Source organism: Choloepus didactylus, chromosome 4 (genome assembly GCF_015220235.1).
Source record: "Choloepus didactylus isolate mChoDid1 chromosome 4, mChoDid1.pri, whole genome shotgun sequence".
Classification (NCBI taxonomy): Eukaryota; Metazoa; Chordata; class Mammalia; order Pilosa; family Megalonychidae; genus Choloepus; species Choloepus didactylus.
Window position 1 is genome coordinate 120,341,332 of NC_051310.1, and position 12,788 is coordinate 120,354,119.

Genomic DNA, 12,788 nt, shown 5'->3' on the forward strand with positions numbered 1-12,788 from the left:
CACTAAATTCTTTACTGTTGTGGCTAGTGGGACCAGTATGAAAATTAAGACCAAAGATCGATACTACAAGGAAACAGAATTTATTTATTTTTTTTTTATCTTCATTTTATTGAGATATATTCACATACCACGCAGTCATACAAAACAAATTGTACTTTTGATTGTTTACAGTACCATTACATAGTGGTACATTCATCACCCAAATCAATCCCTGGCACCTTCATTAGCACACACACAAAAATAACAAGAATAATAATTAGAGTGAAAAAGAGCAATTGGAGTAAAAAAGAATACTGGGTACCTTTGTTTGTTTCCTTCCCCTATTTTTCTAGTTATCCATCCATAAACTAGACAAAGTGGAGTGTGGTCCTTATGGCTTTCCCAATCCCATTGTCACCCCTCATAAGCTACATTTTTATACAACTGTCTTCGAGATTCATGGGTTCTGGGTTGTAGTTTGATAGTTTCAGGTATCCACCACCAGCTACCCCAATTCTTTAGAACCTAAAAAGGGTTGTCTAAAGTGTGCATAAGAGTGCCCACCAGAGTGACCTCTCGGCTCCTTTTGGAATCTCTCTGCCACTGAAGCTTATTTCATTTCCTTTCACATCCCCCTTTTGGTCAAGAAGATGTTCTCCGTCCCACGATGCCAGGTCTACATACCTCCCCGGGAGTCGTATTCCACGTTGCCAGGGAGAGTCACTCCCCTGGGTGTCTGATCCCATGTAGGGGGGAGGGCAGTGATTTCACCTTTAAGTTGGCTTAGCTAGAGAGACAGGGCCACATCTGAGCAACAAAGAGGCATTCGGGAGGAGGCTCTTAGGCACAACCGTAGGGAGGCCTAGCCTCTCCTTTGCAGCAGCCGTCTCAAGGAAACAGAATTTAGCTCAGAGCTGGCAAAGATGGACTGGGATGCAGTATTTTCTAAATGATGCTGGATCTCGAGTTAAATTTACAAAATGACGATTTTGTAAATTTGTGAGATATGACAGAGGAGATTCAAGCATCATGCAGGTGATTGGACTGGTTGACTTTTTTTTTTTTTTTTATTAAATTCAGTTTTATTGAAATACATTCACACACCATACAATCATCCATGATATACAATCCACTGTCCACAGTATGATAACATAGTTATGCGTTCATCACCACAATCTATCTCTGAACATTTTCCTTACATCAGAAAGAACCAGAACAAGAATAAAAAATAAAAGTGAAAAAAGAACACCCAAATCATCCCCCCATCCCACCCCATTTGTCCTTTAGTTTTTATCCCCATTCCTCCACTCATCCATACACTAGCTAAAGGGGGTGTGATCCACAAGGTCTTCACAATCACACTGTCACCCCTTATAATCTACATTATTATATAATTGTCTTCAGGAGTCCAGACTGCTGGGTTGGAGTTTGGTAGCTTCAGGTATTTACTTCTAGCTATTCCAATACATTAAAGCCTAAGAGGTGTTATCTATATAGTGCTTAAGAATGTCCACCAGAGTGACCTCTCGACTCCATTTGGAATCTCTCAGCCACTGAAACTATTTCGTCTCATTTTGCATCCCCCTTTTGGTCAAGAAGATACTCTCAGTCCCATGATGCCGGGTCCACATTCATCCCCGGGAGTCATACTCTGCGTTGCCAGGGAGATTTACACCCCTGGGGGTCGGGTCCCACGTAGGGGGGAGGGCAGCGAGTTCACCTGTCGAGATGGCTCAGTTAGAGAGAGAGAGGGCCACATCTGAGCAACAAAGAGGTACTCAGGGGGAGACTCTTAGGCACCATTACATACAACTTTAGACTCTCCTTTGTGGTAATGAGCCTCATAAGGGCAAGTCCCATGCTCGAGGGCTCAGCACATCAAACCGCTAGTCCCAATGTTTGTGACAACATCAACACCATGGACTGGTTGACTTTTAACATCTGTTTCAACCTTGAAATTAAGATATAAGAGATCTTCTGGTCTAACCCACTTATTGTACAGATGAGCAAACTGAAGCCTAGAGAAATTTAGTGATTCGTTGTGTAGCTTACAAACAGCAGCAGCAGGACTCCAACCGAGGTTTGCCCTGAATCTGCGTTGAGGTTAGAGTGAGGAGCTTTCACCACAGGCCTTGACTCACTGTACTGTCCACCTTCATGCTGGATCTCTGCATCTGCTGGGCAAGTGTCATTTATCACTTTCTGTACTAAATCATGGACTCTGCTTGGCTGCAGTCAGAATTAAAATCTGGTTTCTCACATGGAACTACCTCAGCAGAAATGTCAAGTTAATTCCTGTCTATGAAAGTTCAGTATAATTTTGATGGTTTAAGATGTATTCCTGTCTGGTGAAATTAATTACCCCTCCACCCGAAGGCTTCTGTTTAATTCCAGCTCACCCAATCAATCCCTTTATATCACGCTAAATGATCCCTATCCTTGTTAGGAAGGCGATATATCATTGTGGTTCAGAAACAGACTTTGGTAGCTCACAGACTTTGTTTCAGTCCTCGGTTGTGCTGCTTACTATTTGTGGCATCTTGAGCAATACTTTATTTCTTTAAATTTCTCATCTACGAAACAGGTTGAATAATGGTAGTTACCTCTTAGAGTCATTGTAAAGCATAGATAATCTGTATGTCCAGTCCATTATGCATGCTCAGTAAATATTATCCATCCTCATTTTGAGTTAGTGGGAACTATGTCTAGTGACACATAAGCTTAAGTCACACTTGCCCCTCTCTCCCTTCCCCCCTTCCTTCCTTCCTTCCTTCAAATTTTATTGTGGTAACACATAAAACATAACATAACATAAGATTTGCCATTTTAACCATTAAGTACAATTCGGTGGCATAATTGTGTTACAATGTTGTGCTACCATCTCCACTATCCATTACCAAAACTTTTAACTCTGAAGGTATGCTATTAAAGAAATGCATAGGACAGAAGGATCTGTAAAGTTATTCTTGCTGTTTGGGGAATTTTTTAAAGAAGCCTTTTTGTAAGAAACTCTGCAGTCCTCCCCAGCTTCCTCTTATGAGTTACAAAAATTGTCATATTTGTTCTGAAGTACAATCTACATCAACAAAGAAAATTAAAATCAAATTACTTTCTCATCATAGGGTTTTGCTTTCATCATACAACCTCTGCGGTTTTGCCCTCAATTTCAAGAATGGCAAAGAATGCTGTATTCTGAACATCTAAACAGCAAACTGAATTCACCAGCAAACATCTTGTTTTGAATATACCCAAGAGTTTTTCTCAAGGGTTTCAGATTTCCCAAGCCCATGAAAACAGAAAGGCCCTAATTGAGAGAGGGCTGTCTTCTGCAAGCAAATCGCTTCTGCTCACTTTGTAATGGTTTCCTGGCTTTGGAGATGCCTTTTCCCTATTTTCTTTAGGAGGTTTTCTCTCCTCGTGCTGATTTGCTTGGAAGTAGAGTCTGCGTGTGCCAGCCACCTCCTTGGGTGTGCTTGGCTGGGGGTGAGGTGTGGTGGTGATAATGCTGATACAAGCTCTGCCCCTGCTTCTTCAAACCCAGCTTGAGAGACTCATCATTTAAAGCAAATTCAGCTTTACATATGAGACTTTTTCTTCTTGAACATAGTTCCATTTTGGGTACCCAATGTGCAATCAGACATAAATGATTTTATATGGAATATTTTAGCCATGTGAAGTAGTAAATTGTCTGCCACAATGAAACTGCTCAAAGTCTGTGTGTTTGTAAAGAGATATGTGGAGGATGAAGTTGGATGGAGATACCATACGAGAAGTTTATAAATTCTGAGTTTTTATGAATTGCACATCTTTTGACTATGATTTTCTCATTTTAATATAATGGTTCTTCGTTGGTGGGATTTTCAGTAAAGGAAGAGAAGGTAATTTTGATGAGTTTATCCTTGCAAATAATTTGACCCTCCCCCCAAAAAAAGTTCAGTGAGAACAATGAATTTGCCGAGGCTCTAAGACAATATAACGTGAACTTACTTTGTTATCAACATGACATGCTTCCTTGTACCTTGTTGTTTACTGGATTTTTTGTTTGTTTGTTTGTTTTTGTTTTTGTTTTAGCAAGTCTAAAAATGCCTAGTTGCTTTCAAAGATCACATTTCAGACCCAATTAAGGGTTAAAATCATCATAAAAGTCAGTAGAGCTTTAAGAGTGTTAAAAGACCTTATTAAAGCTTAATGAATAAATTGTCATAAAGATTAATTTTCTATCTAAATATTTCCACCCTAGAGTGTCACACCAAAGCATTCTTTGAAAGTTGATCTATAGTGGGTGAAGTTCCGCGTTTCTGATACTATTCTTTCTTTCTAGAAACAAGCCAATGACCTTGTGAGCACCCTGATGAAATGTACACCCCACTATATTCGCTGCATAAAACCAAATGAAACAAAGAAGCCCAAAGACTGGGAGGAAAGCAGGTATGGGCAGATATATATACATTACCTCCTGTCTTTTCCTGAAATGCTCGCAGTACCATTCAGTTCAGAATTAGTTATTCATAATGTTGATCTTGGCTAATCTGAGAGCAGAATTAAACAAAAAGACAAATGAACACCTAATGCCTCAGAGTCGTGATGGTCTCAAAATTATTTTGAGGCACTATGTCGACATTCTTGGTCCACTCAGTTCCCGACGACTCCCGTTGAATGTGGCGTAGGATGCTTAGCTTGAGATTGAAAGTGAAGTTCCAGAGAGCTGGTTAAAAAGCAATCTGCCATTTACTGCTGCTCGTGGCCAGGGACATTTTGCAGACTCAGTAATCTCACCAAGGACCGTGTTGACGAATAGGATGAATCTGGGAGGGAAGAGGCCAAGGAAAGATGTGGAACCCTGGCATTCAGTGCACCCTTTCTTCCTTGACTTCTGAGAAAGTCTGGGTCACTGCTCCTCCTACCATTGGTGTTTAGGGGCTTAACCTATGCAGGATGTAAGGAGATGGTCGGTAGGAAAAATTTAAGGTGGTGATGAGAGAATATGGTTTTTGTCCCCGGCTGGGGGATCCAGGCGCAATTTTGGAGTGGCCTGATCCCAGTGTTAATGGGAACATGGGCAGAAGAGCTGCAGAGAGAACTTGGGGCTGGGTGACCCTGACTGAAGAGAGGACCATGGTGATTGTCGTAAGATAATGAAGTCCTAGGATGTGGGCATACCAGAATTGCTATCTCTTTTCTCTTTTGGAGAAAAGAAAACAGACTTTTAGGTATCAAGTGATTTAATCAAGGTTAAACTTCACGGAGAGGACCAGCTGTGAATTACCTCCTCTGAGGAACATTTCCCATTCAACTGGCAAGTTCCGTGGCAAACAGATAAAATACTTGATCCTTTGCAGAGGGAAAAGATACATATTAAGGAAAATGCCTAAGCTCAAACAATCACTGGCTGAAATTTCTTCTTTATATTTAAATACCGCATGGTACAGTCTGTTCTCTCATCTTAAGAAGCCCTGCTGCTTGGACGTTGGAGCCTTCCATTTGGTCAGTGCACAATGTTTTGAATAATCTCATCAATAGATACATGTTCCTAAGACTTCTTTTCTATTTAATTGTTTAAAAATTTCAATTTTATGTAATCTAATGTTCCTCCTAAAATATTCTCTGTTAATGATTTCAGGCTCCAATCAGGAATTCACACCTCTTAAGGTGATGAGTCTGTTTTTGGATGAAACCATTAGTAGGCTCTTACAGTCCTTCTCCAAGTCAGTTTTACCTTGGTCCAAGGTCTGTCATCTGCCATAAGAATTATTCTCATTACTGTTCCGCTTGACAGCCCTTCTGATACTTAGAGTGGTCAAGGCAGCCATCGTGTTTCCCTTGAATCTTGTCTTCCACAGGCCAATCACTCAGTTGGGACATGGAATCCAACCAGTTCCCATGATCATTCTTCTGGATGTATTTAATTTGTCCTCTGCTTTTCTGAAATGCGTGACTCCGTTTCTCCTTAGATGCCAAAAGAATACAGAAAGATGCGATGTCTTCCCACCTAAAGATAGAAAAATGGCTCTTCCTCACCCCTACACTGGTTCTCATCAGAATTCCCCAGAAGGCTTATTAAAACCCAGATTGCTGGTCCCCACCCCCAGATTTTCTGATTCAGGAGGTCTGGTATGGAGCCCAAGAGTTAAAAGCTCCCGGGTGCTCAGGTGCCGCTGCTGCTCTCAGACCACATTTTGAGAACTGCTGATATGTAGAGCGAAGGGTTGCACTTGGATTTGGAAAAACTGGTGCTGGCCTCATCATTAACTTAATCTCCTCTTTAAACTGAGAGTCCATCTGGAATAGGCTCTCCAAGGGTCATCCAATTTTTTAATCATTACATTAGAGAAAATTAAAAATATGTACAAAAGTAGAATACTATCACAAATCCCCATGTACTTATCAACCAATTTCACTAATTACCAGCTCATGACCAGTCATGTTCTAGCTCCATCCTCATCAGCCCCTCCTTCTTCCCCCAGTATTTTGAAACAAATCCCAGACATCATGTCCTTTCATCTATAAATATTTTGTTCTAAGAACACTTTTTTATAAACACATAACCACAATTACATTACCATACCTAAAAAATAATACTCATTCTTTTGATGTCAGGTATCAAATCAGTGTTCAAATTTTCCTGGTTGTCACGTATTTATTAAATTTTTTTACAGTGTGTTTGGTTCAGGACCCAAATAAGGCCTGTAAATTGCAATTGCTCTCTTTTTTGTTCTGCTGACAATGTATTGTTGAAGAAACTGGGCTATTTATTCTGTAGTTGTTCACTGTCTGGATTTTGCAGACTGGATACTTGTGGGACCATTAGCACATTTCTTTATCCTCTGAACTTCCTAGAAATTGGTTCTTAGATGTAGAGGCTTGATCAGATTCAGGTTTAATTTTTTTCTTTTATTTTCTCCTCCTTATCCCTCTCTCTCCCTCCTCCTCTCCTTTTCTTTCCTAAAAATAGTATCTTTCTCCATTAGGATGTACATGCTTGGTTACTCTCTTTTTATGATATTAACAAGCACTGATGACCAAGGCCTATATCCATTAATTCATTATGGGTTGCAGAATCATATTTTAGTTTTGTCTTCATTTATTAGCTACAGTGCATCTATAAGAGAAAATATCCTTAAATAATTCTGTGGTATTCTGAGGTCCTATCCAGTTGTTTCATCCATTCCTCCACCTGTATATTCATATATCCATATTTATCGAGCACTCATGGTGCTGTGCTAGGGGCTGGGGAATAAAAATAAAAGGTATAACCCCTACCCTCAAGAAGCTCTTAGTCTTGTGAAATGATCCTGAAGATCCTAAACCTGGGAAACCAAATTTGCTTTCTCTATGAAGGGAGAGGCCAATTTCCCATTGGCCTATATAAAGGATTTAGTAGCATACATGGTGAGAATTAATGACAAAGCACCAGCTAAAAGGGCATCAGGAATGGCACCTTCCGTCTAACAGAAAGGACACTCCCAGATCTGTACCCCCTGACTGTCAGCCTGGTTCTGTCTGTCTCTGTGTCATTCTTACACACACCCCCACACACATGCCCACCTTTGCACATCACACTCACACATGTGCAAATACACACACAACAGAAGAGTAGTGTCACAGGCAATCTCAGAAATAAATAATGAGAGTCTTGGAAGCTGAGGTAGTGCAAGGAGTTTCTTAGCCTACCCTCTCCACTCTGTCAAAATCTACCAATCTTTCCTTCCCCAGCACTCCCAACAAATATAATGTTAAATGAAAACCTTCCACTTGCCCTGCAAATGCACCCCTGCCACTACCACCCCTCACCAAATAGATTGCCCCTCTGACATAGAAATTTTGCACAAGCTGCTATTTGGAAATTCCCAACCCTGATGCCACCTTCTCATAAAATCCAAACTGATTCATTCGATATTAGAAAATGGAGAAATTAAAATAGTGTCCCATTTCATTCAGTAAATCCTCATAGAACTTTCCCTGTTGTTTTCCTTTTTTTTTTTAATTCTGTCTGTTATTTGAATTGCAGTAAGGAACTTCCTGACATAAATTAACCTATGTAAACTGCTTTTAACAAGTCCAAGGTATCAGTTGGCAAAGGGTTGGTTTTTATTTCCAATAGGATTGTTTCCTGGGATTCCTCCCTTAATCCCAGGTTTGGCTTTATTGCATGATGGGCAGTTTCATTTCCTCCGTGAATGTTGAGTGTTTGGTGCCCTTGAGGCAGTGTGCCTCACTGGCGGGGATTACAGGCTCAACTGAAGTCTTTGGTGGACACATTTACTCCACGAATTTATGGGGTGTGGGTTTTTTCTTTTCCTGTTGGACTGTTTTTATTTGGCTTTTGGCAAAATTGCTTGCCCTGGATTCTGTGCCGCTGCCCTCGCAGGCTTCTCAGGCCATGACCTACTTGAGTTAACGAGCTGAGGACAATCTTGTCGAGGCTCCTCTTGAGAGAAGGCGATGGCCCGACCCAGGAGCAACCAGCATTGCCGGCCTTGCTGACGTTCCCTGAGAAGGCGACAGGGCCCCAGAGATATTAAGAAATCAACCCAGATCCCTTGATACATGAAATTTTAAATGTTGTGGGATTTGCTACATGGATTGCCCTGCTGAAGAAAATTTCAATTAAAAATTTCCTGATTATCATATTTATAATGAATGAAACAATGTTTTCACATGAGGAATATTCTTGCCTATGTGATTCATGGACAAGGAATGCATCAATGGGTGATGCATTCTCTGTCTCAGAAGCTTGGAGTGTAGCCAGTATTTATGAAAAGAACATTGCAATGAGCAAATATCTGAAATGGGCAGCCTCATGCTCCTTTTCCTTACTAGAGAAAAGGCCAGTGGGGAGTTTTGGATTTCGTACATGGGGGAAGGAAAATTAATTATTTTCCTGAATCGGATTTCTACCCCTTTAACCAGATATTTATGACAAAACATGTCTTTTATTTTCTCTGTCTGTGTTTTATCTAGACAGCTGTGGGTACTGAATCTTAGTTAATTCTTGGAGGGGCTGGCATTTGTGGGTGTTTGCTCAAGTAAAGACCAAATAGACTTTTGATGTTTTAAATATCCCTCACTATGTGAGCCTGACCTTCCCAGGGCAGTCAGGGCTCCAGTCCCTCCTGGAGCTTGATTCTTCTACGTCCTGCTCTCTCCTTTTCCCATCTTTGAGCCTCTGCTTTTCCTTGGCCTCTACCTTCTCCTCCTCTGCATCTGGTGAATTCAATTCCTCTGCCCGGGTCCAGGCCTGTCACCGTCTCTGAGAAACCTCCCACTGTGAAAAATCCATTTCTTTTTCTATTCTCCTGTTGTGGTTTATCTGTTTGTAGCTGGGAATATATTAGGATGATAGGAGTTTTACATGACCCATGCCAGGAGTTGGTTGAGTGGATTGTACCCAACTAAGGAGTAAGTTCTAACATCACCACTCCATTTCACAGGAGAGAAACTGAGGCACAGAGTGGCAGAGCCAGGAGCACACCCAGGAACCCAGCTCCAGAACCTGGCTTTCAGCCACTGCGCTGTCTCTGGGTCCTCCAGCTGGAATCACACATTGTCCTTTTGTGTTTTTTCTGGTGTTCTAGCACCTCCCATAGTGTGACTGGCACAAAGTAGGTAGCAGCAGGTGTGGGGCTTAGTTGGAAATGATGGGTTTCCTGAGACGTGCTGAGGAGGCGGCTGCTGGGAACCTTTGCGAAATTGTAAATTGCCTTTTTGGCTCAGCAGACTCATGAGGGGCCTATTCCCCAGAACCAATCATTTAGCACAGATGAAGCCAAGTGTACCAAACGGGGAGCGTGGGGAGCTACCTCCCTACCACAGCAGAATTCTGACATCCTGTCTTCAAAAGACAGAAGCAGAGAGTTTGTTTTTCCTATGTCTCCTTTTCCTTAAAACTCATGTTTCCAATTGCCTGTATGCAACCGGCCTGCAAAGCACACAGCAGGGGCCCTGTTTCACATCCCTAAGTGGACGGTTAGAAGCTAGTGCTCTGGATCTTCCAGGTTATTGCACTTTTCTCAGCAAGGGCTGGATTTTCATAATTCACATGTCTGTGCATCACCCCAGTACCAGACCTACTGAGCTTACAGTGTGTGTGAGGGGCAACTTTTCTGGTATGAACCATCCCTGCCATGTGACAACATCGATCTCGTAGTGCTCTGCATATACTCTTCTCACAATAAATTGCTGTGTTTTTATGATTGTAAAAACCAACTGGAAACACAATTTAAATATATTTTTAGAACATATTTAATTAAGCTTTTGAAATAAATAGTTTTATATGCCCTTTCCTAACTTGCATTAGAAAAGCCTCAACGTGTAGTCTCATTAGCTCTAGAATCAATATTGAACTTGAGGTTCAATAACAAAAGCAGCTCTAGTGTCATTTAATTCAAAGGCTAAAAGTTCTTTCCTTTCCTTTTTTGAAAACCCAGTATTTTTGTTCATAATCTGGGTGATGGGTATATGAGATTTTGTTTTGCTGTTATCCTTTAAGATAGATATGTAATGTTCTCTGATGTAATTGCTGTATTTCATAATATTTTAAAAGTCAGTATGATACAATCTGAGAAGTTCCGCTTAGTCTCTGAACATAAGTAGTAGCCTCTTTAATATGCTTCCCTACAGCTCAGATTTATGGTTGTGGAGGAATGATGGGTTAGAATACGGGGTTGGAGAATGATTGACTAATGTCCTGCTCTATATTCTCCTTAAAGGGTAAAGCATCAAGTAGAATACCTGGGTCTGAAAGAAAACATTCGAGTGAGAAGAGCTGGTTATGCCTATCGGCGCATCTTCCAAAAATTCCTACAGAGGTAATGAACTGACAACTCTAGACTCCCTTCCTTCTTTCCTTCCTCCCTCCCTCCTTCCCTCCCTCTCTCCCTCCCTCCCGCCCTCTCTCCCTCCCTCCCTTCTTTCCACTTTGACATGTAATTCATATACAATTCAATAGCTTTAACGATATTCACAGAATTATGCAAACAGTATTATAATCTATTTTATAACATTTTCATTGCCCCAAAAAGAAACCCCACTTCCCTCAGCTGTCACCTCCTTATCCCTCCATCCTCCACTGCCCTAAACAACCTCTAATCTACTTTCTGCCTTGTAGATTTGCCAGTTCTGGACATTTCATATAAATGGAATCATATAGTATGTGGTCCTTTGTGATTGGCTTCTTTCAGTTAGCATAATGTTTTCAGTGTTCATCCATGTCACATTGTGTATCAGCACCTCATTCCTACTTATTGAAGAATAATAGTCCATTGTTTGGATATCCCACATTTTGTTTATTCATTCTTCAGTTGTTGGATGTTTGGATTCTTTACACTTTTTGGCGATTACGAATAGTGCTGCTATGAACACTTGTGTATAAGTTTTTGTGTGGATGTATGTTTTCATTTCTCCTGGGTATATTCCTAGGGATGGAATTACTGTGTCAGATGGTAATTATATGTTTAACCTTTTTGAGGAACTGTCAGGCATTTCCACAGCGGCTGCACCATTTTACTTTCCCACCAGCAGTGTATAAAAGTTCCAATTTCTCCACATTCTCACCAACACTTATTATCTGACTTTGTCTATGGCCATACCTGTGTGAGTGAAGTGATGTCTCATTGTGGTTTTGAGTATGTTTTCATATGCTTATTGGTCATCAGTATACATTTTTTGGAGAAATGTCTATTCAGATCCTTTGCCCATTTAAAAAATTGCATTATTTGCTTTTTACCATCATTTATTGTATAATAAATCAGTGGCTGTAAGTATTCAGCAGGCCGTCTGCTTAGGGTAACATGTCTGTTCAGGAATTCATGATAATTGTGACACAGGAAGGACTGAGAAAATTACTCCAGTATAACCCCCATCCAGATACCCAGACCCACCAACTTTTAACTTTCTACCACTTACCATGTCATTCTATCTATCCTTCCATCTATCTATTTTCTAAACATTTGAGTGTAGCTTATATACATCATGCTCACTTACTACTTCCTTAATGTTTCCAAAGAATGAGGATGTTCACTTAGGTAGCCCCATTAAGCACAGTTATAAAGTTCAAGAAATGTAACATTATAGTCTATCTTCCAGTTTTTTCATAAGTCCCAATAATATCCTTTTGGGCATTTTCTCCTCCCTTCTTAGATCCAGCCCAGGATCGTGTATTGCATTTAATTGCAGTTGTCTCTTTAGTACCTTTTTTTTACCAAATCATCAAGCATACATTTAACATAAACTTTCCCATCTCACCCACTCCCAAGCTTGCCTTCATGTGACTAATCACATTCACAATATTGTACTCCCCTCACCACCCTACATTACCTGACCTTTCCCATCACTCCAAACAGAAAACTAAGCCCATTATACATAACTCCCCATTCCCTCTGCCCCCCACCCCTGTTAACCTGTACTTTACCTCCTGTCTCTATGAATTTGCATGTTCTAGCTATTTCTTATAAGTGGAATCATACAATATCTGTCCCTTTATGTCCGACTTATTTCACTCAACATGGTGTCTTCATGGTTCATCCATGTAGTAGCTTGTAACAGAACTTCATGCCTTTTTATGGCTGACTTTAACTGATTTTTATATTTCTGTTAAAGTGTATTTGGCAGGGCCTATACTTTAATTGGTCTTAGTTCGTGTTATTTGTTATTTAAAATGCTATATGTCCCTAACTTCTCTAATGATTCTAAATTAGTGAAGTTCCATTGGATTTTCTACATCTACTTAATTTCCTTTAATAAAGGACTCCACGTTTATTGTTGTAATCAGAAAATAATTGTGTCCTCTTCGTGTGTGATACAGGGGCAGG

The 12,788-nt window shown here is 40.5% G+C and overlaps 1 protein-coding gene across 1 annotated transcript in view; it reads left to right on the top strand.

Moving 5' to 3' along the window:
• Positions 1-12,788, top strand: part of MYO1E (myosin IE) — a 209,927-nt gene that overhangs the window by 155,876 nt on the left and 41,263 nt on the right. The window contains exons 17-18 of the mRNA XM_037833824.1: positions 4,301-4,407; positions 10,689-10,787. Coding sequence (XP_037689752.1) covers positions 4,301-4,407; positions 10,689-10,787 — 206 coding nt within the window. The remainder of the gene's footprint in view (positions 1-4,300; positions 4,408-10,688; positions 10,788-12,788) is intronic.